This window comes from Ananas comosus, linkage group 1 (assembly GCF_001540865.1).
Source record: "Ananas comosus cultivar F153 linkage group 1, ASM154086v1, whole genome shotgun sequence".
Lineage (NCBI taxonomy): Eukaryota > Viridiplantae > Streptophyta > Magnoliopsida > Poales > Bromeliaceae > Ananas > Ananas comosus.
The window spans coordinates 11,584,437-11,609,821 of NC_033621.1; the positions used below are offsets into that span (position 1 = coordinate 11,584,437).

At 39.0% G+C, this 25,385-nt stretch overlaps 4 protein-coding genes across 13 annotated transcripts; 1 reads left to right on the plus strand and 3 right to left on the minus strand.

Moving 5' to 3' along the window:
- LOC109717437 (WEB family protein At5g55860) lies at nt 192-8,188 on the minus strand. 2 transcript variants are annotated; one of them, XM_020243230.1, is made up of 3 exons: nt 7,979-8,188; nt 2,420-2,632; nt 192-2,245 (listed from the first exon to the last, which is right to left on the minus strand). In XM_020243230.1, the coding sequence occupies exons 2-3, from the start codon at nt 2,597-2,599 to the stop codon at nt 464-466; spliced, it is 1,962 nt and encodes a 653-aa protein (XP_020098819.1). In that variant the 5' UTR covers nt 2,600-2,632; nt 7,979-8,188; the 3' UTR covers nt 192-463. The 2 variants fall into 2 exon arrangements, with proteins under 2 accessions (XP_020098819.1, XP_020098828.1); XM_020243239.1 differs by lacking the exon at nt 7,979-8,188 and adding an exon at nt 7,474-7,804.
- LOC109717455 lies at nt 9,694-10,336 on the plus strand. The gene has a single exon (XM_020243263.1). It carries the CDS (start codon nt 9,767-9,769, stop codon nt 10,064-10,066), a length of 300 nt encoding a protein of 99 aa, XP_020098852.1. The 5' UTR covers nt 9,694-9,766; the 3' UTR covers nt 10,067-10,336.
- On the minus strand, nt 11,374-16,144 carry LOC109718151 (tRNA (guanine-N(7)-)-methyltransferase). Of its 8 annotated transcripts, XM_020244189.1 has the most exons (11): nt 16,053-16,144; nt 15,815-15,956; nt 14,775-14,919; nt 14,472-14,701; nt 14,167-14,220; nt 13,987-14,062; nt 13,622-13,701; nt 13,421-13,470; nt 13,250-13,334; nt 12,931-13,029; nt 11,374-11,808 (listed from the first exon to the last, which is right to left on the minus strand). In XM_020244189.1, the coding sequence occupies exons 3-11, from the start codon at nt 14,866-14,868 to the stop codon at nt 11,575-11,577; spliced, it is 1,002 nt and encodes a 333-aa protein (XP_020099778.1). In that variant the 5' UTR covers nt 14,869-14,919; nt 15,815-15,956; nt 16,053-16,144; the 3' UTR covers nt 11,374-11,574. The 8 variants fall into 8 exon arrangements, with proteins under 8 accessions (XP_020099778.1, XP_020099770.1, XP_020099803.1 ...); XM_020244181.1 differs by lacking the exon at nt 16,053-16,144 and having other exon boundaries at nt 15,815-16,046; XM_020244214.1 differs by lacking the exons at nt 14,775-14,919; nt 16,053-16,144 and adding an exon at nt 15,209-15,255 and having other exon boundaries at nt 15,815-16,046.
- On the minus strand, nt 17,132-21,195 carry LOC109722364 (probable envelope ADP,ATP carrier protein, chloroplastic). 2 transcript variants are annotated; one of them, XR_002219457.1, is made up of 10 exons: nt 20,640-21,195; nt 20,484-20,540; nt 19,793-19,855; nt 19,660-19,716; nt 19,473-19,556; nt 19,247-19,315; nt 19,042-19,154; nt 18,723-18,951; nt 17,687-17,765; nt 17,132-17,560 (listed from the first exon to the last, which is right to left on the minus strand). XR_002219457.1 is itself a non-coding variant. In XM_020250407.1 (10 exons), exons 1-10 carry the CDS (start codon nt 21,021-21,023, stop codon nt 17,458-17,460), a joined length of 1,179 nt encoding a protein of 392 aa, XP_020105996.1. In that variant the 5' UTR covers nt 21,024-21,192; the 3' UTR covers nt 17,132-17,457. The 2 variants fall into 2 exon arrangements, 1 of the variants encoding a protein (XP_020105996.1); XM_020250407.1 differs by having other exon boundaries at nt 18,782-18,951; nt 20,640-21,192.

A 25,385-nucleotide genomic window follows, 5' to 3' on the forward strand; every position in this document is an offset into this window, starting at 1 on the left:
AATGATCAAGTAGCCACCAAACAGAACACACTCTTATCGGTAGCAAAAATGATCTTGCCCTGTTGGTCCTTGCGGTATAATGGGGACAGCAGAAATGCAAAAAAAAGGGGTTTGGGGGCATGATTGCGTTAAATGAGCAACCAAACAGTGTAAATAATAAAATATCAAAAAGCTCCTGACCAAGACATCCGTGGAGAAACATGAAGCAGTGAATGATAATCAGCAGCAAACCAAATAGTTCTTCCAGAGATCCAACGTACAAACATGGTCATTTCAAAAGCTAAACACAGCCAAAGTTAAAAGCATTCATCTCTACAGCACCTGGACTCCAAATCCAGCATAGCAGCATATAGCAACTGAAACAACTGGAGAAATAACTATACACAAACCAAAGCAGTCGAGGAAAATATAAAAGCTTAAAACACATATTAAAAACCCATATACGGCTACTCAAAAATAGATATCATACAGCAGGTCTCTCGCCTGGTAGGTAAGATGGCGAGCTGCCATCAACCTGGCTCTTCTTCCTATGGAAAATCCCGCTGAGGTTAGGCAGAAGTGCCTTCTTCAAGGCTGCCTTACCGGTGGTCTTCTGGTGTCCTTCGCTCTTATCACTTGGATTAGCCCTCACTGGTCTAGGTGGAGATGCCACCTCTGCAGGTACTGGCTGTGCCGACTCGAGTATATGCGCAGCAGTTACTGCGGTCCTTTTCTGCTCCCTTTCCCGCTGTCTCCGCAATTCTAGCTCCACAGCCCTCTTTGCTGCCTCAGCCATCTCTGCCCTCTTCAGAGCCTCCTCTGTTGCTATCTCCATGTCCTCCATCTCCTTCCGAGCTGCCTCGAGCCTCTTAATCGCTTCATTCTCGCTCGCTTTAACGGCTTCCACCTGGGCCATTGCAGCTGCAACCTTCATCTCAGTCAGCTTCTCAGATTCCTCCACTTTTCTGCTCAAAGATTCAAACTCCTCTTTTGAGATTGTAATCTTAGCCCCATGCTCAGAAGTTGACGCTCGAGCTACATTAGCTCTTTCTGAAAGCTCCTTGATCTGATCAAGGGCCCTGGCCTCTGCTGCTTTCGCTTCTTCCGCGTCCTGTAGAGCTACCTGCAGCTTCTTCTCTGCTTCAGCTAACGAAATCCGTGCCTCCTCCGCTTCAACTCTTAGTTCTTCAGCACTTTTCTTCATCACTTCAGCTTCCTGTAATGCGCTCTGCGATTCAGAGGATAGCTGATGAAGGGCCGATATCAAGTCATCTGATGCCGAGGTTGCTTTGGACTCTGCGGCAACAGCTGCCTCGAGCTCAGCCTTGCACTTCTGAAGCTTGACGTGAAGGTTCCCTACAATACTCTCAGTTTCGGCATCCTTCTCTTTTAGCTCATCGTGCTCTTTCTTTACAGCTTCCAGTTCTGCCTTCAGTGATTCAACCAAACTCCGGAGAGAATTCTCTTCTTCTGCCACTTTTTGCAGCACCTCTTTGGCACCATCGAGCTCCGTTGTAACAGTGGTAACAGACTCCAAATCCGAAGCCTGAACTTCTTCCATTTCCTTCTGGACAGCTGCAATCTCAGCAGTTGTTTTGGCTAGCTCTGCTTCGAGGTTCCTGTGAACATCAGGATCAAAATCTTTCATCAAGGAAGCCAATTTCTTCTCACTTTCCTCTAATGCTTGTTTATAAGATTTACGGGCTGCATCCTTCTCAGAACGGATCTTGGAATCTTCTTGCTGGGCTTGCTCTGTAGCAAACTTCACATGCATAAGAGACTCATGCACCTCCGCAATCTCTTTGGAGAGTTGAGTCACCTTCTCCTTGTTGGCTTCGGTTAACTGCTTAGCTTCGGCTTCTTGCTGGATGGCCGATAGTTTGGCTTCCAACGATAGTTCAAAATCCTTCCTGAGTTTTCTGAGCTCCTGCTTTGCTGCATCAAGATCTGTAATGGCGACTGCATATTGCTCCCTAGCATTATCTAGCTCCTGTTTCCAAGCACCATCCTTTCCGGTACTGTCTTCAGAGCCAACATCTTCGAGTTGCTTGGTTTGGCTCTTAGCGGCTTCTGTAGCTTTAATTGCCAGTTCTTTGGACTTGTTGATTGCATTAAGCTTATCGGTCAACTCCTCAACAGTTTTCTTAGCTCTCTCTAGCTCGGCAAGTGCTTGAACCCTGGTTGTCTCAGCATTCCTTAGCTGTTCCTTGTACTTATTTAGCTCCTTCTGGGCCAAGTGAAGTTCTGTCTCATTGGCTAATGCTCTCTGTCACACATAATAAAAAATAAATGCAAGTTAGACCAATACAGTGCAGCAGCATATAAGCACAACTCAAGGAACAGAAAAGTCATGCTAGAGATGGGTTCAAACTTGTTATGCTATTTATGTATAAACATGTATGCTATGTATGTAGCTTCAAAGAAGTACTGTAGAGGGTACCTCTGCTTGTTGAGGCTTCGGCTTCCTTGTAGCTGCTTTATCAGCGGAAAATAATGTCTCACCAAATAAGCTAACAGCAGCTTTCACAGACTCAAAAGGAGCCCTTGTGTCTATCTCTCCTACCTCTGCTTTGGGCGAATCAGTAGCAGTAGTTTGACTTTGACGAGCTTTTACACCCATCTTGTTTTCCCTTTTTACTTATTCTATGCCAGTCTGCAAGAGTGACCAAAAATAATGTCAGTTGAGCCAACGGAACTAAAATGTCGTATACATACCCAAATTATGCATGATATAAGTACTAATAGACTTTGTTAATATCTCACGATTACATACAAGTATGAGAATATCAAGTCATATCCAGCAGGTATCTATCGGTTTTAGCACGTTCACTGATTCTTGTATAGATAATTGTAAAGACAGCACAAATTGTAAAATAAAACAATCACGTCAAACAGGCAAGAGTACAATATTACATGGGACATAGCTTTGGCAAACCATGTTTAGAATCACTATATTTTTTAAGCAAAACCTGTAGAACTAAGTTCCTCGCAATCAACAATAGTCAATACAATAATTCTCATGATAGATTGACTAGATTCTTTTTCTTTGCTTTTTTTTTTTCTTTTGTGTTTTTGAGGGGATAGACTACATTCATCCATCTTGATTAATGAAGGAATCAACAATTTTCACTTTTCTCCACAGTGATAATCTGTGGCACCTTTGATTTTCCAAGTAAACGAGTCGCACTACTATTGGTCCTAAAATGGTAAGCAAGCAACCATAATTCATCTCCATACAGCTTCAGAAATCCAATGGTCGAGGTGTTTAAGTCACTGTCCGATTGGGTTGAAATAATCAAGTATATATAATCAGTCAGCAATCCTGATTAAAATGTCTACACTATCTACCTGTCCCTCGTACCAAATATCTAGCTAAACTTGACTCCTGCTGTTCAACCCAGCAAACCACATGCAAATAGTTGAATAATACTTCTACATCCGCATTCAATAGGTTGCAATCTCAGAGAACAAACGTAACACAAGATTCTTGCACATCATTAGCAAATTAAGCAGGATTAAAGAATGAAGACTTTGATCCTTCCACCACCATCTCTGCGATTTCTTTTTAACTGTCAACTTACTTGACAGACACTCAGTAAGACTATTAACTATTGAGTTCAGCTAGAGTAACACTAAACTTCCTGTGTTTTACTTTCTCAAACAATGACTTAATGAAGCACAACAAAGTTATCTGCATCCCTACAGGAGGTTCCACTGATGAACATGATGCTAAGGAAGATGATCCAAATGAATGATGTGACCAAATGAATGGCTATGAATGACCATGTGAAAAATTGCAGTTAAACGCACGAGTCAGCAATGGCTACTTTTATACAAAAAAAAACCCGGACCTTTTTTGTTGGAAAAGGAAAACCTGGATCTTTTGGATCCTTCTGAACAGATAAAAAACCTTACAAAGTACATAAATATTTAAACAAAAGCAAAGATACAAATTACAAAATCATACTGGGAGGATCATACTCAAATCAAAGAAAAGATATTTTGATGAACTTCCCAATGGGAACTATTAAAATAATAGCATTGATTGACTAAGAAACCAGATTGAGAAGATGGAAAGCCCACAAAGATGAACCGGATGAGCAAATACAGCCAACGAAAAAATCCTTGTACCTAATGAAAATCATGCCTTCAAAATCAGAGTTTAACAAGTCCAGGAGTTTGCTTCTTAAACAGGATGAGTCATACATAAATGATAGGTCATTAGTTTCAAAAAACAACACAACTAGTGAAGCCACTAGCTTGCTTGACATTACGTTGGAGGCAAAAGGAAAATGTTATTGGCCTTAGTTAGTCATCCTATGTTTTTCTTGACACATTTATTATGTTTTCTGAGTCCCAAAATTGAGATGAAAGTCTATCGAACTCAACTTCAAATAGCCAAGATAACATTTAGGACTGATCAAGAATTTAAGTACCATGGTATGGGGCCGTGCTGGAAACTTGCCCACACGATGTGACACGGTACGTGGGCAATGCCAGTTACAAAAAATACATGTGTGCCGACACATAATGGCATGAAATATTTATTTTCTTTAGCAATAAATATTCTAACTGTTTTTTATATATCTTTATCAAATCTTTTGAACTTTATTGAGAAAATTACTTACTAATTTAAAGAATAGAGAGTTTTGAGCTGTGCTATCGGTACGAAGGCTGTATTATACTGATATCTTGTTAACACGATACGACACGATGGATACAGCCGAAATGCCGATCGAAACTTAAATCCTTGGGACTAATAAATATTTAAACTACATATATACGACTACAGTAGTACGAGGCAGGAACATGGAGGTGCACTATTGATTTGCTAGAATTGATTAAGCAAATTAACAATTTAACATCAACCAAGAATATCATGAAGGAATATATATATAGTGGTGGCTGGAATACTATTAATAGTATGCAAGTGGTGTCTACTATTAGGGTTTACTATTGCTATTTAGTGGTAGAATTATGAATCCAAGGGAAGGAAAGTGGATAGTAAATACTATTCATAAACTATTAATAATAGCCTAGCTCAACCCTATATATATATATATATACATATATATATATAGAGAGAGAGAGAGAGAGTGAGAGAGAGAGAGAGAGAGAGAGAGAACTAGGCTACTATACTATTAATAGCACCAAGTCATTGGTGCTATTAGGTTTTCGGCCCTTGGATGCAGGGATGCGCGATTAGGATGATAGTGGTGCCCTAAGGTTGAGTGGGTGGTTGATTGAATAATATGATCTAACGGGTGGAAATGATCAAAGGAATAGATCTAACAGCCGAAAACTTGGTAGCAACAACTTGGTGCTTTTGATAGGATAGTAGCTAGACTCCCTCTCTCTCTCTCTATAAAGAGAGAGAGAGAGAGAGAGAGAGCTGAGCTATTATGCTATCGATAGTAGAGGAATAGTGTTTACTATAGGTTTGTTAGTCCTTGGATGCCTAGGGTTTACTATTTGGTGTTGTATGGATTCAAGGCCTAAAAAATCTATAGTAAATACTATTCATCTACTATGTATAGTACAACAGCTGAACTCTCTCTCCCTCTATATATATATACACAATGGGTAAGACAATTCTTCTATAAAGTATAAACTACAGATCTCAATAAATGCTTTAGAATATCACAACGGCAATAACCTAAATAAAAAAAAAAAGTGTTTTCGCAGCCACAACAACAGTAGCACAGGTACAACTGCTTACAAAATCCAGAAATAAAAGCCCAAGAAGTTAATAGTGTAATACCTCATTGCGCCCACCTTTACACAAATATACAAGAAAAAAAAATGAATAGACTAACATGTAAATCTTTGAAATAGGCCAATTTTGATGTACATCAATAGTACTAAAGAAATCATGTCCTTCTGATCTTGTGATGCTATATAAAACTTCATAATCATAATTTTAAAAATAACCATTAGGCTAGGCTCTTGCGCCAATTCCCAAATGTCTGGCATGAAACGTGTCAACATCCCGGAGCATGCACGCTTAAAAAGCATGTAAACATAGATATATGAATACTAAATACATATATCAGAAGGAAGTTTTCAACTGTTAAATAGATGGAATTCGACATTTATAAATAGTATAAAGTCTTTTCACAACAAACTAGATAAGATGGTATGAGAGCTAATCAACTGTGCGATAGAAACTTAAACTCACTTACACAATTCACGCAACATAGAAACTAAAATTAGAAGTTTTTTTTTTACTTTGGATCAAATAAAAATAAAGTAAAATATGTGAATATAGACATTATGCTACAGTCCATTATAATCAAGACCACCAGGACCAGAGGGCGAAGGAGTAGCGGTAGGTAGAAGACTCAGGCGACAGGATGGGGGCGAAGGAGAATCCAAAGTGGGGCTGAACAAGGCGGCGGAGTAATCTGTTTGATGGGTCGGGTTGTCGGGAAACGGGTTCAGGTTGCCTTATTAGGTCATCCAACCAGATCCTCATCCGCTTTATAATTGAGTCTGGGCTTTACAATGACGGCCCACTCCAATGGCGAGCTAACTAGAGACACTACGATCCTGCTTACACAGAATCAGGGCCCAAGAGGGAGAACTGCTTGTAAATCATTTTTTATAGATTACACCCTGCCCTTGTACTTGTCCCATATTGGTCCTCAGAAAGTTATAGTATAAATAGTTAAATCCATACCTGTAATCAACAACGAGTGATAAATAAAAATCCCAATTCTCCCTTAATTCTCTTCTCCATTCTTCTCTACTCTTCTTCCTCCTCCCTCCTCACCTCTTCTTTATTTCACTCCCCTGTTCTTCTCAATCCAGATCTGAATTCACAAGCTTCCGATACCAACTGTTGGAGCCAAGGTTGGATTCCCATCATCTCCTCCACCGGCACTCCTCGATGCAAATGGGCCTCATCGGAATGAGCAGAGGATCAGGTATTAACGATCCATCATCTCCCTTGCCTTTCTACTCGCATTAGTGGTTGCTAGGGATCAGGTTCATAACAGAATTCTCAGTTTCTAGGGACGTTATGTGGTAATGTGGCATTGATCAACTCATTGGGATAGATGTTAAGATTGAATCCTCCGTATTTGGAGACTTTCTCAAAGATTTTAATACATCTGGATCTCATGAAAACAAGAAAATTACTAAAACCAATTCCAACAAATTCTCTAGAGTTCAGTCAATTTATGCACATTACAGAGAACATTCTTGGAGCATATACTAAAGAGATAAAGCACTTAGAAAAGATATCTCATCCAAAATTTTCCTAAGATTCAACAGTGCTCTACCCGCAGTCAAAGAAACTGCAATCCATCAAGATGGTTATCTACTAAAATTTTGCCAAAGCAGAACTCAAAATCGAATCGATGACAACAAAGGAAAATACTGAAGTAGGGAAAAAAAAAACATTCAGGTTAAAACCAAGAATAACCTATCCATTAGATAAAAGAAAACATCTAACTAATTCACAACATTCATGGCGTACGTCCAAAACTGTACCTGAGAAAAATGATTAAGTTGAAAAGTCCGACTCTGCGCTGCGTCCACAAAGTCAAAATACAAACACAGATCTAAAAAAGTGTTGACGCAGCACCAAATGCAGTGAAGGTCGCCAAATGGTATGAGGTTAAGATTCTAAGGATACAGGATAAGGGCCTCTAAAACTCTCATTTTTTGAAAAATCAAACCCTAGGCCAAAGGTCGAGCTGTATGTGGAAAACTAGGGCATATAAGCTACGCATCAACAGATAGCTAGGGAAAGAGAGACGACGTTGGTTAGGGTTAATCGAAGCATTAGGGCTTGCGATGGGACGGCGACTTTTTGATCAGAAAAGAAATAAAAAGAAGGAAAAGATCGTCAGAAACCGAACCGAGACATACGAAGATAAACAATCATCATAATCGAGAAAGAAGAAGCAAAAAAAGAAGAAAAGAAAAGAAAACGAGAATGGAAGGAAGAGGAAGAAGAGATCGAGGAGGAAGGGGAGAGGGAAGGGCGTCGTACCTGAGCTCGGTTTGGATTCTTGTCCTTCCTTCCTTCCCGCGGTCTAGGGCGAAGAAGGGGAGGGATGGAGACGACGGATCGGATGGGAGAGGAAAGGGGCGAATGTGACGGGGTCTAAGAATAGTAGAGGAGCAGAAGAGTTGTCGCTATTATTCGGGCTCTTGTCTTTTCTTTTGATTGCGAACCAGCAAGGCTTTAATAAGATTGCAACTTTCTCTTATTATTGCGCCAACAACAGAATTAGAATAAGAAGAAGAAAATTAGGGGAGGGAGCCGCTGAGCTGATCGTGACCGCGCCCACGTCTGCGTCTGCGTCTGCGCTCGCAGCAGCCAGCCAACCCAGCAGATTAGAACAAACAAACGCACAACACGGACCGGCCAATTAGATCCTGGTTTTATACCCGTCGGTCGTACAGCCAGCACCGACGCTGACTGTCTACACGAGGAATGAAGTCTACTGTATAAATAGCAGAATGCACTAAATTATTTTAATCAGCAAATTATCTTATATATATATATATATATAATATGATAAATATATTTTTTCTGAAAATTATGATAAAATTGATGAATCTTGAAAAAACTATTTAATTAATGGGAGATATCATATCAATAATAATATAACATTTATATTCTAGACTTTTTTCCTATGCAAGAATCGATTGCCTACGACCGGTGCATCTGTACATATGTGGCATGCACCGCAATCATCTGCCCTCAATAATTCGAGGAAGGAATTATTATTGCCCTCCATCCTCCGTGCGCAAACACTTGTTACAATGCGTAAAATTTAATGCTTGCCGGCATTTCAGAAATTAGCAATTGGAGGGTCAGTCTCATGTTTTCTTTGAGTCATGGATTTATAACCTGTTTGATGCGGCAGCGAACAAATCTCTGGCATCATAAAGAAGAAGAACTCAGTTAGCAGACAATATGACATACATGTCAACAGACTTATTACTGTCTATTCAGTACTTTCTTTATTAATTGGCCTATGGACTTTTATTAGCCAAGACAAAACGAAGACGAAGAAGGCCTTTAAATCCTGGTGAATCCAACCGGCGCACTCCGCACAGAACATGGTAGGCTCCAGCCCAAAGAAGACGGGAAAAGGCCCAGGAAATAAACTTGGCCCAAGTTCGAGGCAGTGTAGCATCGTAAATAACATGTCAAATCAGGGCCAGGCCACATCTGAAGTAAGACCCAACTAACCAGATCCCGGAAGCCCGTACGATATAGGAAGTAACCAGAAGATCAGATACCGTGAAGGAAAGGAAAGGAAAGGAAAGGAAAGAGAACGGAGGGTTATTTTCTGGGCAACGTGGCTGGCGCATTACCCAAAGAACTGGAGATGAGGCCGGCACAAGCACAGCCACTGCCCCTGGAAAAAATAAATAATATTTCCTTCTCCATTCCCTTGACTGTTTCTTCTTTTTCTTGTTTTTAATTTTGATTTTTTGAATTTTTAATTAATTCGTGCGGTTCGGTTCGGATAAGACGCCTGTGGCTGACTCGCGCCGCGGAAGAGACCTTCTGTGTTGATTCGTGTTGCGGACCGTGGGATGACGATCCGACGGTCGAGCTTCGATCACTATGCCCTCCGGATATGTCCGAGCCTCCTCTACGCTCTTTTATTAAGCACCACACAAGCATTACCAACCACCCGTCGAAGAAGCCTGACAAGGAAAGAAGAAGAATAAGTAGTAGTGAAGAGAGCGAAGGAACAGAAAAAAGAAAAAAAAAAAAAAAAAAGGAAAGAAGAAGAAGAAGAAGAAGAAGAAGAAAGTAATGGCGTCGCTGGGCATCGGTATCGGAGCGGCGCCGATGATGGGCGGGCGGGTGCTGGCGGCTACGGCGGCGACGAAGAGCGCAGGGGGCGGCAAAGAGGAGAAGGGGCTGCTGGACTGGATTCTGGGGGGCCTCCAGAAGGAAGACCAGCTCCTCGAGACCGACCCCATCCTCAAAAAGGTCGACGACAAGAACGCCGGAAACGGCAGGAAGTCCACCACCTCCGTCTCCGTTCCCAACAAGAAGAAGCCCGGCGGCGGCGGTACCGGCGCCTTTGGAGGCCTCTTTGCCAAGAAATAAATTTAGTACGAGTTTTTACTGCTTCTTTGGGAGGTTAAAAGAAAAAAAAAAAAAGAAAAAGAAAACAAAACAGATAGAGAGAGAGAGAGAGCGCGTGCGTGGAAAAAAGAGACGAGCACCGAATGAATTAGCCTCTCTCTATTCCTCAGCTTTGCTCTAAATTTTATTTTTAGTAGTTATTATGAAACACTGTATTGATTCTGTCCCAACGAATGTAAGATTTTTCCGAAATTTTCTTCATGTTATGATTATGCTAAGGAGTTGCACGAACGTCCTTCATTCATACATAAAGCTCACAGGCAGCTTAGCGATATCCTAACTGCTTTGAATCAACGTGGGTATGACAACCAGGCTGTTCAATTGAGATCAGCAACCGCAGATTTCCCACACAACGCAATTGAAAGCACCATGAGTACAAAGTCTCAGGCTCTGTTTAGACTTATGGACAAATAGCATTAAGAAAGTACGATAAAAAGAATAGTTTATTGAAAAAAAAAGGGCAATTTCATTGATACCCCTCCCAAAGTCTTAAATATCATAGAAATCCTTATAAAGTTTAAAATATGACCTATATCCTTAAATTTTAAAATAACTTATTTACCCTTAAGTTTCTCTTAAGTAAAAATGTATGGAGACCCCCTCAACTATATGCCATTTTCTAACAGCTCCCTAAACTTTTATTTTTTCAGGTGATATCCCATTAACTTTTAGTTTTTAAAAAAATTAACTAATTTCAGTATATAAAAAGATGAATAAATAATTATATATAAAAATTTAAATGAAAAAAAATGTTCAGGAATTATCTATATTTAAATTCAGTTATACGTTTGGTCTATATTTAAACTGAAGCTGAACCGAAATCCGAAACCAAAAAACAAAACCAAAATCAGATAAAAACATACTATATATAAAATATAATTTTTATATTTTTTAATAATTATTTATNTTTTTAATAATTAATATATATTAATAATTTAATTTAATATGTATATATTAAATACTCAAATTTAAATTTACAAAAAATATCTTGAAATACGTCTTAATATTTCTACTATTAATAAGAGATAAAGGATAAAAATGGTACTTTAAAAATTTAACTTCGTTTCATACAGTTCTTAACGAATTTTAACTAATGAAGGATATTTATGATAATTTTTAACATATTGAAGGATATTTGTGATATTATCAATTTTAGAAGAGTATTGATGAAATTAATAGTTTCTAGAAGGCCATGTATGAAATTATTCCAAAAAATCACTTCGTGCTGAATTATCATATGCCAGTAGGCAACCAAAAAGCCACCGCAATCAACTAAAAATAAGAAACGGATAAAAAGGATTGAAATTATAACAAGGAAAATGAAAAAGAGCAATAGCAACTGAAGAAGGAAGAAAAAAATAAAAAACAAAACAAAAAAACGTGACGCTCATGACTATCCATCAATATGAGAGGGGTAAAAGGACATTTAACAAATAAATCATCATACAGTAGGCCAGTCCGCAATACAGTCAGCTAGGCTGCTTTGTCTTTTGGTACATCCTCCTGTATATTCTCGCCCCTTCGAGCTCTGCATGTATTTCTCTTTCCGTTCGTGTTCCCATTGGGTTGTGTAAGAGCCACCCTTCGGCGTCACACAAAACATTCGAGTCAATATGATCGACATGTTCAAGCACATCAGAGTAGGCGTCGAATTGATCCCTCATGTCAGATGCCACTTCAAGCACGTCAGATTGTAAAAGAACCTAGCCAAATGAAAGACGAACATAATATGTCAGGTGCCATTGAAGCCATCCTTCAAAGTTAACTGCAAATCATAACTACTACAAGAAATTTGAAGGAGCACGAGCTCCTAGCACACTCCTAAAATACAGATTAGTTGAGACTTGAGAACAAAGAATGATAGCTCACCCTTCAGAATCAAAAACAAAATTAATGTAAAGCGCGTATAGTTTGAGCAAACGTGCGTGGAGTGTAAGTACTAAAATGCCCTTAACCCCAGCATGATGCGTCAGAATTGATCCCACGTCGGGTCTATCATGTTTACTAGATAGCGAAGGTGCGGGCCTCCGCACATATGGCACGGAGGGCAGCAATGGCTCGCTGACGGCACACTTCTCTTCCTCTTTTCTTATTCTCCTCCCTCTCTTTCCTGTGGTTAGCAACCATGCATACGAGGCAGTGGTATCACCAGCACTTTTGATTAATCATAACAATGTATCAAAATTCGATTACCAATGGAGACCCCACTCTGCTAATTGCGGGTTCTCCGCTAGTGTTTTCAAGATTTGTGCAAACTCGAATGAAGGACAGAACAGAAAAGGAAATCAAAAGGACAAACACTTGATAGTTATAAAACAACCATATCTTGTCGTATCATATAGGAAACAAAAAGTTTGATCAAGTGCATGAAAATCATTACTATTTTGGCAGTGAAGGTCCTTGACGAATAGACAAAATACACAAATACACAAATACACAAATGCACAAAACACAAACAGACACATTAAAGTTGAAAATCCGTGAAATTTGGTTCCTAGAGACTTCAAATACTCTAGATCATATTTAACAGCATCAACCATAGACTCAAATGTTATATCATTAAAAACAAAGTGGAAGCAAGTGGAACCACAAAGCGTGCTTCCAAAAGCATTCCAGCTTAACTCTAAAAACTATTTCATTTTATTTGTGGTGTCCTTCCCGTGTTGATGCCCTATTTTTTTCATATTGCCATGTTCCCCAATTTCAGTTGTCTCGTGTCCATGTAACTTAGGCTAATAGGCATTTGTGTATAGCTCCATATGTAAACAAAATATACAACCGAAAATATAAGGGAAGGATACCTTGACAATATGAGAAATCCATACCTGTCCCCCAAGAGATAAATTTTTCGAAATAGAATCAACTAATGGTGCTTGCACGACTCTCCTTTTGTGATGCCTCTTCTTGAAGTGAGGGTCTGGACACTACAAAGATCAGACATAGGGCCTTTAGTTAGCAAACTTTTTGAAGATATCCCCTGCACATTTAGAAACAAAAGAAGACACTTCGTTTGAGGATTAGAAAGTACACTCAAAAAAAATACCAGCTACTAGAAGGTAAATGACTGGCCTACAACAATCCTGTTTGGATAGATGAGTCCTAAAACAAATAGAAAAATAAGGGGAATGATGCTCCTAAACTTACCAGTATTGAAACCAATTTTAGAGAACCAGGATAACTTGACACTAGCTGATCAAAAGACACCGACACATTTGCAAACAAAAAGTAGCTGCACAGAAAGGATCTTTAGCATGTGAAATGGCTCGTAGAAGTTTCCCCATACAAAGATAGTGGATGTGGGACACAAGAGCTTACATATTTTCAAGACCCAACTCCTTAACCCAAAACTGTGAACGCTGAACTAACTGCAGCAACAGAGCAAGACTGAGGTGAGGGAGGAAATAGTTGATTAAAATGGAATATGCAAGGATTATTGTTGGCGAACAGAAAATGATAAGCATATAATGCCAGCATTCTCATATAAGCAGCATATTGCTTCATAATTGTGTCCCACACCTTCTGACGAATCTCCAATCCCAAATAATTTCTAGGTTCGACAGAATTTTTTGCAAGCCAAATAAGAAACCTGCCGCTACCTGGGAGCGAAATATTTGTTAGTAACAATGCCTTATATACATAGAGCTTTAGGCCAACGAGAAGGGGAAACATTTTGTTGTTTTAGTATTCAAACTACCACGCTAAGGACTCAGGAATTTAAACTAGTAATAAAATTGAGATGTTTCCCTGGAAGTTAATGCTTGTCAAAAAAATTTTCATTTATCAAGAAACTGCAAAAAAAGAAGAAGAAGAAATGCAGAACACGCACAGGTGGAGAAGAAGTGGCAGCAAGAACAATATAGTGGCCGGTCTAGGATTCGTACCACAGCCAATATCCACCATAAGTGGCAGTGTTGAGTCCCTGAAAACTTCCTTCCACTCCGGTACCTGCACTGGCTCCTAATCCCGCCTCATCAAGGAAAGAAATTATCAGCACAATTGTGATCAGAGAGGGGGAGAGAAGTGGAAAAGAAACAGGGATGATCAAGACAGCGAGCACTCACGGTGAAGGACGAGCTAAGTGGGTTCACATGTTGCCTGATACGCACGTGACCCATCTGTTCTTCTCCCCAGTTTTTGGTGTTAAAGGACAAGAAAGCTAGTAGTTCAAATCAATCATTTGATGGTACAGAAACACAGCTTTGCAAATCAAGAAAAGGCCAGCAAGAAAGAAAGAACACAAGAAAACGAGATGGAAAGAAGAAGGCAATATAACAAAAAAAAGAAAGCAATAAAAGAAAGAAAGCAATAACAAAGAAAGAAAGAAAGAAATGGGAGAGGGAGGTGTAGGAAGGGGTTAGATACTGACATTGGAGACTCCGTACATCGGTTTGAGATTGAGATCCGCATACTCCCTCTCAACCACATCGGGGCTCCTGGCCCCGCCGCTGCATCTTCTGAGGGATGTAGTGCTCTTGCGGTGCCTGTGGATACGCATAGAGAGATGGAGCAGAGGGCAAGGCTTTGAGAGGGAGAGGACAGGATAGCCCATGCTGGTGCTCCACTGGTTCCCCCCCTCTCTCTTTGAATCTGTTTTCCCTTCAAGCGAACAAACAACAAGATTGACATTCGACCAACATCAGCTCAAGTCTCCAAGTTTTACAGGGCATACATAGCGCTACTTTCCAATACGGGGTTGGGCCAAAAGAATATCTTAGGATCCAGGCCAGTGTATAACATTGGGTTGGGTGGATCCTATTTGCCATCAGAACTAATTGTTGGCCCAGTTTGCTGGGCGTTGTCTACAACTCTACATGCTTCAACAAAGAAAAATTTAGAGATAAATATGTTCGAACAAAAGTACACACTGCAGTATTTTTGTTCACACTGTTGTATAAAACAATCTAAATAAATTAAAAAGCTAACATAAAACTTTGTTGTAGACGTCAGAAGGTGTATAGTCGAACTTTGTTGCATAGATTATTGTTCTTAAAGCCCTAAAATACACAACTTTTACATGAAAAGAATTGGGTGCAAAGTGAAAGTCGACAATGTTCCAGAGCTACAATCCCAGCAGAAGTAATTCAGATGAGATCAGAGGATCACCTATCTAACTTTCGCTTGATAAAGCCACCTGATCATCAACTTCAGATCTGTGATGTAGATCCATGTGATCTAGTTGAGCAATATATCCAAATCTACGATTTTGTTGTCGAAGTAAGAAAGTACTGAAGGAGAAACGTATCAAATCATGGAGATATTGGAATAGCAGTCTAGAATTAGCAGCAGTGCAGCTAAAATTTCACACTCATGTTCACATTTTTTGTATACCTATATTTTTTTTGGAAAAAAAAACATAAATGAAGGACTCCACAAACAAGTATCTCCCCCCACATCTTAGCAATCAAACGAATAGAACAGAAAAAAATCATAAGTGAAGGAAGAAATCTACAAACAATTATAACATTCTTAAATTAAAAGACAGGGCCATAAAATAGAAACTATTAACATTAAGACATCCCAAACTTTTATAAAGATGAAGATACTAGAGATCTATTATTCTGAATATGATTTATGAGAATATAAGCACAGGAAAGTTCTAAAGTCATAGCTAGACAAGTTACTATGGTATTTTTCTGCCTAAACTGTGATTCTAACTGCAACAAAGCTCACAAGTAACTCAACAGGGAGGAGGGCAGGAGGCTTAATTACCACAAGAAGAATAACCGGCGCCGCTGATTCAACTAGAGCTTCGGTGCTCAAAAGGAGAGCTAACCCTAGATATCGCCACCACCTCCTCCTCAATTTTGTCGTCCTCCTCGCGAGAGAGCGGGGCGCCGAAGTCGAGAGTGGGCTGAACGAAGTGAGAGAAAGCGGATGAGATAGAGAGTGGGTAGATGTGGGGAGGCCGGGAGGGAGAGAGAGAGCGGTCGAAGGTTTTGGGTTTTACCGAGCAGTCGGCGTGAGGGAGCGAAGCGGGACTCGGCAGGGATTAGGAGAGAGAGAGAGAGAGAGAGAGAGCGCGCGCGCGCCCTGAGAGCGGTCAAGGGAAATATTAGATGTAAAATTGAAAATTTTAAAGATTACTGCCCGTATTTGATTTTTTATTTTTTAAGTATGTAAATAATTTTGAACTTTCTATAATTATATTTGTATTCGTATCCACTCGCATTCGAATAGATGGGAATGATCAAACTTCGTTGTGCTCAAATCTAGCCTCTCAATCTTTTTTCTATACTCATCGACATTTAATTTAATTAATACATTCGTTTCTCAAAATCATCATAACATGGGTTTTGCTTGAATTTGTGAAGCAATGCGTTAGGTCCGGTGAAAAGAAATACGAAAGAAAAATATTTCATTAATTTCATACATGATATCACACCACACAATATCATACTACTTGCCAAACAGATTTTCAAAATCACTTCAGAAAAATCACTTTTATTTAAACTCCGCCAAACGCTCTACAGCTTTTAATCAAAATTACTTCTCAAAACTAAAATCACTTTTTCAGAAGCTATGCCAAACAGGCCCATAGACAATTCCCATGTGCTTTCTTTTTGGTCCAGCACATGCAGCCTGCAGCCTGCAGCCCTCAGTATCTAACGGACTTACAGTGTTGGTATAATAAAAGTGTTAGTAGAAACTTTTTCCATATTAGTAGTGAATATCTGGATTTATATAACTTTGGAATATATAAGTAGATGGGTTATCGATGGAAATATGATCTTGATCCCAATGTTTTCTAGTTCTTTAAATTATTTTTCTGCAAAGAGTAGCTTAATTGTTTCTGAGATTTAAAAAACAGATATATGTAGCCACTATCAAAATGAGATATACAAACATAATTAACTATGAACCAAACAGCCATCCACCTTTCACAGCACCAACTGGACAGTAGGAAGAACATCAAACATACTGTGATGCAGTGCAGACCCAGGGGCCATTTAACCCCCAAAGGTTGTACTCGTTCCAATAAGCACCTGCATCAATTTCAACCTGAGCTTCATCAGACGAGACTCTGTCTCGATTAAGCTTGATTGACCATCACATATTCAGAAGTATCCTATGCAACATATTTTTCTTAAATCTGTATCTGCAGCATCTACAAATTTTGTGCGACGTGTAAGAGACAGTAATTATGTTTCCAATCAGCCAGCAGAATACCAGCAAGAGTTGTTGCTATTCTAGGACAAAACAAAACAGTTGCCCTCAATAAATGCCCTTGCTATGCTTGCAAGTCTCAGCACTAGAGAGAAAACACTAATTGCAACAATCAAACTCCCAAAATTGCATAAGCAAGATAGAAAAAAAAAAGGGGGAATAAAGGGAAAGGGGCAGCGTCCACAGGTCTAACTAACTACTTTCTCCTGGTTTTCCTGTGTGATTTTCTCAAGCTCCTTCTGTCCGGCCGATATGAGGCCCTTCACAGTGTCAAATGCCGTCAGCTTAATGCTGGAAATTGTCAATTTGTTAATGAGCAATCAGATGAAAGCAAAATGCTAAAAACAGAATAAAAGTAAAAATGTAGCTATCCACTAGAGTCCAGATTAATTGCTAATAAGATTTAAGAAAATGAACCTGCTATTTGGCAGCGTTTTCAGTGCATTGGGCACAAAACCTCTATACAACCCGATTAATCCATCACGCTCCACAATACCTGCTTTTTGCATGACAAGAACAATACTTTCCTATTAGACCGACAGAAAGAGCATACTGCAGATGATTGCATACATGCGCTATGTGCTGTAGTCATTCTCCTTTAAGCAACTAATAAGTGCATGTAATATAAAATATTGCTAGAAGAGAAATAATGCTTGTCTACAGAGGAACAAATCATGCTATGCTGGCACATAAAGAAGAGAAAGTCAATAACATACTAATTAGAAAAAGGAAGAAAACAATAATCCTAATGTATTGGTAGAATATCATTATACCAGTTATTTAGAAATTTAAACCAGTCATGTAGCTGTGTTCAAAAATAAAACAAAGACTATATCAATTGTGTGTTTTGCATTGTTTCGAAGACAAAACGTAAGCTAACTACCTTATTAAGCTTGTAAAAAACAATGCAACCAACCGACTGGATCAAACTGAAAGAGGGTTAGGTTGCTTGGAGAAGATACATTAATTGAAGTAAAAGGTCGATTTAATCCATCAAGGAAGATTATATAAGAATATGATTTTCTAGAAATTTTACAATGGTGTACAGGTCCCACATGTAACCAAATTTACAAAATAGGAAGCACCACCCTAGTAATTAAATTTAGGAAGCACCTCTCCACATCATCCGGCAACAAAACATAACCTTTTTTTAAAGTCAAGTTTATTACCATACTTATGTGAACGTAATTTCCTGTGGTCATTTCCTTCTAAACATCACCTTCCTTATGGTCTGGGCTTCTTAGATGTTAACCAGAGGCTTTCAAAGACATGGTGTGATTACTTTTTATACTAAGCAAGAATAGAGAGTCAAATTAAAAGGTCCCCATAAGATCTATCAGGTTGTTCACATGCAGATGTGAGTAAAGAAGTGAAGGATCGAAAATAGTATCAGGCCAAAACCTAAAAGCTCAAGCCTTAAGATTGAATGGGTTCTGATGGGTTAGTTATATACTTGGGCTAACGTGGCCTTGGGGCTCCCACAGCACTCATGTGGAAAGATCGGCAATTTACCTGGAAAAGCATCAAGAATAGTATTGTACGGTGAGCCTTTCATTTGCATCTGTCTTCTTACAGTGTCCAGAGGATAGCACATTAGTGTAGCAAGTGTCGCTGACACAAGAGCAGTCGCAAGAGATGTCTCTGGTCTCCTCTGATATCTCTCTGGTAGAGATTTCTTCACCCTACAATAAAATGCAAACAGTACCATGTATATTTGGAACCAAATCATGATTTCCTCTATAAAATCTATTCAACGAAGAAAGTAACCTCACAAGTCAAACATGCAGAAGTTCACAGCAATATAAGGTGCTATCCCAATAAGAGATGGACCAAGACCACCATAGAAAGATGCCAAACCTTCTTCTCTTAACATGTTTAGGGCGACCTAGAGAGTGAGTTATTCATCAGCGTATATGAGTGATTCATCATTTTATATATAGGACAAAGCAAAAAATATTCTGAACTAGTCATTCCTACCTGAGACATTGTCCTGCTTCCAGGTTCAACTGCAAGCCTTAGCCGCAGGACATCCAACGGATATGTTACCTATTAAACAGTAGAAAGTGTGAGCAACGAATAAATAAGACACATGTTATGGTGGCAGAACATGGCGTGCGATATCCATATACAGTACTAACCACCAATGACAGCATACACATAAAGCAATAGCGTTGTATCGCATGTATATTTAAGTAACACTTACAAGTGTGGAAGTCATTCCAGCACAAGCACCTGCAACAAGTCTCCCAAGAACAGATAGTTCTCCATCCTTCTTCCTAAAAAGTTTCTAAAACAGATGAAAACATTTTAAGATGGAAAGACAAAACTTGTTTGTTAACCAGATAAGCCTCTGAATGAAGTGATGCTAATGAAAAAGGGCTTATTTTCACCTTGTAAACTTCATATGAGAAAAGCTGAACAGCACTATACGGAATAATGCGAATGACCTGAAGGAGTTCATGGACAACATTCTGAATCCAAACCATTTAAACCACATAAAAAAAAGTGGCTAATATCAAAAACCTGGGGAAGATTGCCTTTCCAGTAACCCTTGATACCCTCGTCCTTCCCAATCATTGTAATAGCCTGATGAAAATTTCTTGCATTAGACTAAACATCTAAATGCGCGATACACTTGAAGAAGTAAATATTTCGCTTATCCATTTTCTATCAGCATAAAGAAGCAAGCAAGCATGAGGCTTTCCTAGGAAATAGTACCATTGAGATCTTACAAGAAAAGTAGTTCAAAAGAACTAAATAACGTTAGAGTAGTACCAAGATTTTTGATTTTCAAATATTCATTAAGAATGCCGTTCAAATTGTTTCATCACCTAAAGACCACTTGCTACTTTTATGATTTCTTAACTATCATAACAGCCCAATCAAAGAGTTGTGATCTAGCAAATTGAACTTTTGATTCTAGGGCACGCGCTAGTACATTTTGTCCCTGGTGACAAACTTAAAAAATCTAGTCGCAGGAACTCAAGATTTCTACAACATAAACCTGAAGCTGTTCTATCCACTATTATTTCAAGTACCATATTCGCCATAAAAAAGAGTACATGTTTGCATTCCTGATATCAGTCAAATAAAAACACGCAACATGTTCGATCATGTAAAATCAGAAATTCACAGCAGATAGCCCACCGGCAACGGAACGGAGTAGCGACAAGAGAGGCATTAATAAAAGACAAGTGATGGACTTAGCTATTACCTCAACAAAACCAAATCCCTTCTTCCCACCGCCTTGGGCCGCTCGCAAACTGTGGGTCTGCAAGTAAACGAAATGAGAGGCACCAAATCGGATGGCCGCCGCAGCAGCCGCATGAAAACGGCTAAAAGAGAGGAGGAGGGCCCGGGGAATGGATACCTGCATGAGAAGCTTGACGCGGTCGAGCGGGGCCGTGAGGGTTTTGGCGGCGGCGCCGGAGATGGCCCCTGCTGAGAAGAGGGCCACGCTGTTGGGGACCAGCGCCAGCAGCGCCAGCGGATGCCTCAGCAACTGCTGCGGCGACGGAAGCGGCGGCGGCGGTGGCGGCAGCGGCGCCACCTCCGACTCCTTCTCCCCCACGCCTCCGCCTCCGCCTCCGCCTCCGCCTCCGCCTGCTGTGAGGGATGCGAGGGAGAAGGAAGGCAACGATGCCCCTCCGGAGCCACCCTCACTTGTAATAACGGCGGAAGGAGGTGGGAGGGGGAGGGGGATGGGGATGGGGATGGGACGCCACTGTACCACGCCTTCGCTTCCGCCGCTCATGGCGCAGGGGACCTAGAACCTACACACCACTACTGCCGCGCCGACGCAGGGTCGACTCGATTCGGCGGAGAGAAGATTGGAGAGTGCACGAGGAACCGGAGAGCGACGGGAGAGTGAACCGAGGAACGAGATAACGAGGAAGCTGCTCGGCATAGGCTATTTTCTATAATAATTTATTATATATAAATTAATTTTTAATGTACAGAAGATTAGTCAAAAAAAAAAAAATCAATATGTGAGAAGCTAAACAAATAAAAAAACATATATGCTGGTTAAATAATCTGAACAAATTTTTGTTAAATTTTTTCATATGCAATTTCTAATCAAATTGAATAGTCTCCTTGTGGATATATAGTATGATACTCTTTTATTTTAGTTGCTCACCGAGATATTACAAAATTTGAAATCCGGATAAGATGCAGAATAAGATACCTCATTGTTGTAACTGCAGTAATTTTTTGTTATAATTATTCATATGCTATATCCAATCAAATCATCATCCTTAGATAGTACAATATAATAATATGGTAGTAGCGTCAATGATTTTGTCATCAGGGGCTCTATATTCGCCTAAGAAGAAGGGATGACTCCATAGATATATTCTCTTTGGAACGTTATATGAGCGAGGGGGTCGTATCCAGTCATTCAAAATTCAAATTTAATAAATTTTAATTCAATCATTTATTAATTTTCAAGAGGTATACTTTCTGGAATAAGAAAACAGATTAGAGCTCATTAGTCCAGATTTCTCTCCCATTGACCAGGTGCTCTGGTAGTCTGGTAGGACCAAAGGCAGCAAGTTGCCGTTCTGCCCTGCATATGTCCATTTTTGTGGTCATTATTTCCGACTGTTATTAGACTAAAAGGCATTATTCGAAAATTTAATTAGTATTAGTGTAGAAACCCACGCGATGCGGCGGATAAAAATTTTTAGTAAAAATTTTTAGAATAAATAAACAAATATGGAACATAAAAAAGAAAAAGAAAAATATAAGTGTATTTGATTGAAAACATTACATATTTTCTCATAAATGATAGATTAAGAGCCACTAAAAAAAAGAAAATAAACGTGAGTAAATGAAACGAAAAATAAAAAGTTATTTGAAAAAATAAAATAAATATAATTTTTTAGAGAAGAGAAAAAATGACTTAGGCCCCCCACCTCCCTCAAATTAAGGAGGTACATCCATATAGGATTTAGACATGAAAATTTATGTATAGGTATAGATTACAGGTTGCGTACCGTTTTTAGACTAATAAAAGGCAACTGATGAACCGGGCCGGGTAAGGGTGCAATAATACAAAATTTTATTTAGGAAATAATTAATTAGTATATATATGTATTAAGATGTTGTTGGGCCTCATAGATCATATATTTAGTTTGATCAAGCCCAAAGATTTTTTCAGATATTGTTAGGCCTTATACAAGATCCGACAAGGCCCATAATTCACCTAACTCCTCGGCTATTCATTCATCAGGAAGCACCGTCAAAGTACCTTTACCATGGGCCATGGCCCATGGGGCTAGGGCTAATATATATACCAACCCCTCGGCGAAGGAAGCAGAGATAGGCAAGGACTAAAATCATTCGATCGTAATATTTCTAGTTAGTCACAAAACTAAAACTCTCTGAAATAGTATTGAAATTAAAAGTTTTATTACTCATGAGGCCTAGCAGACAACGACACGAGAAATTGAACAAGCTTTAAAAAGTATTACGAATGACTCTATAAACTATAAATAAAATCCATATTAATCTTCACATGCATGATTAAACTGCTCCTTAGTGAAACACATAGTTTGCTGGACTCTGTTCCACCTGATTAGCATAGATCTCTTTTGAATTGAACACATTTTCTCTATCGCCATTTCTCTGCCCATTGTTTTCTTAGTGGGTCAGGCCACCATAATTCGGCCCGACATTTTTGTTGCTGAGCTGAATCGAATATTTACTATTGGGGCGGCTTGAAACCTCAACGGTTGGGCTTAGTGGTGAAATATTGTCATAATATTTACCAGCTTGAATCGGAGAGGGAGGGGGTCTATTTTGAGATTAGATTTATCAAATCCATTCGTCAATCTGTGTGTAAGCCGTTTAATATCTCTCTCACTTATCTGTTTTATATTACTTGATTATTGTTTTAAGCTAATATGCACACCATTATTCATATAGTCTTATTGCTGAAGAAAATTGCATTACGCATGGTAGGAAAATATGGCGAAAAAATATCCTGTTTATTTATAGTATGTAATATTGCTCCTTGCATATTGGAATGAGTTGATTACAATATATTTTTTACGATCCCATAAAATATATAGAGACATAATTTTTTTTCCGACTTCATTTTATTCATTAGCGTTATTAGATAGGTCTTAATACGAAATGAGCGCATACTATAAAATTATTCTATATATATAAAATATGGAATAGTCAATGGTTGATAACAACTAATAAATCAGCAATTTATAATTAAAAAAATAATTTAGTTTTAGCTAACTATAAAAGTATATACCATATATTCATATATACCATTGAAATAAAGAAAATTCTCGCAAGCAATGTGTGGGCCAACGATTTGCTGTTTTGAAAGTCTCAAAGTCCATATCACGCAAGAATAGTTGGGCAGGCCTAGTAAAGGCCTGGGTTTCGTTGTCGCTTATAGGTCTGGGCCTCGCAAATTTGTCATCACATTGCGCCTATCTAAGATCATTCGGATGGGCTTGGGTCTTACGCCTTCCATTTGTTCCTTTAGGCGGGAACCCAAGGCAACCCCAAATCTCTCGTTCAAAATGTTATTGTTTCCTCAATGCGCCGTCTCCTTTCGCCCTCGGATCGCTCGATTTTTCCAATCGAGAAACCCTCCCCTTCGCTCGCTCCATTCCTTCAATCGAAAAACCCTAGAGCAACCCTCTCCCTTCCCCTTGGATCGCCCAATTCCTCCAATCCACCAACCCTAGAGCGAACCCCTCCGTTCCCTCCGATCTTGCTCGATTCCTCCAATCGAGAAACCATTGGGCGTACTTTACTTAGATTGCTCGATCCTGCTCGTGGAAACTAACTCGATTGGAGGCTGAGAAAGTTTCTTACTGGAGCTAAGATTTCTAAACGGAAGAGGTAATCAATCTACCCGTGTTTGTCGATGTTGAAATCTCTTTAATTCAGCTTTTAGTTTTATTTTCTGTGCTACGGTTTGTTCTACTTAGATTGCTTTATCATGTATGCGGAAACTCTCTCGATTGGAGGCCAAGGAAGGTTCTCATTGGGGTTTCTGGTGGGAAGAGTTAATCTATATTTTCGTGTTCATTGATTGTGAAATTCCTTAATTCAGCTCTTAGTTTCACTATTTGTTTGGCCATTTCATGATTTGATATCATTTCTTGTGATTTAATGATGAATCCATGTTTTTCGGGTTTTCGTGTGCATCTTTTTTAGTATTTCTTTTAGAGATTATGAACCGTTCATTCAGATACCACTGCTTTCTCTCAGAGACCACGATTTCAGATTCACATCAATTGCTCAACTAGATCAGATGAATGTAAGGTCCAACACTAGCATGGATCTAAGATTGGTGATGAGATTGTCTCGTCAAAAGTTAGATAGGTGACCCTGAAATCCGAGCCTAATTACTTCAGGTGGTGTAATCTGATTTCTTTTCCACCTACTTCACATGTCTGATGTCTCTTCATGACATATCTGCTCAGCACACATTTTTGAAAAAAAATGTAGACTAATCGATCACCAAATGAGTCGATAGGACAGCTGCTGACTCTTCTTAGAAAATTACAGCAGAAGCACAACTAGTCAAATTTAGTTATAATGACAAGGATAATTTTCCTCTTCTTTATCTTTCCTCTTCCTATAGTACAGACACTGTATTTGTAGATACTTTCTAACAAAAGCATTGCAGAGGACAAGAAAAGTAAGCATCAAACTTGGAAACTTGAATCAAAATTTACCTTTCTTTTCAGCCACTTGGGAATTTTCTCTTTTTTTTCGTCTCGTAGTTGTTTATGTACATTTTATTTTTTTAAAAAAATTCTATTCTCGTCACTATTTTTCTGTCCCTTTTCTTTTTGCATTTCTTTCACTTCTTATTTTTGATTTTATGTTTTAATGTATTTATATCTCTTAGTCTAATATATCTGAGTATGGTCTTCTATTTATTATATAGTTCTTATATTTTCAATGCTTGACTGCTCTTGTGATTTTTAATAAGGCATTTTTACTACTTTTTTCTCTTTCATATGTGCTTTCTACACTCTTCGGTCCTAGTCAAATTTTCTTTTTGTGAGGTTTTCTTTTTTCTTATTTTCTCCTTGGTTTTCCCTTCGTTGTTATTTTAATTCTCTTTATTATCAGA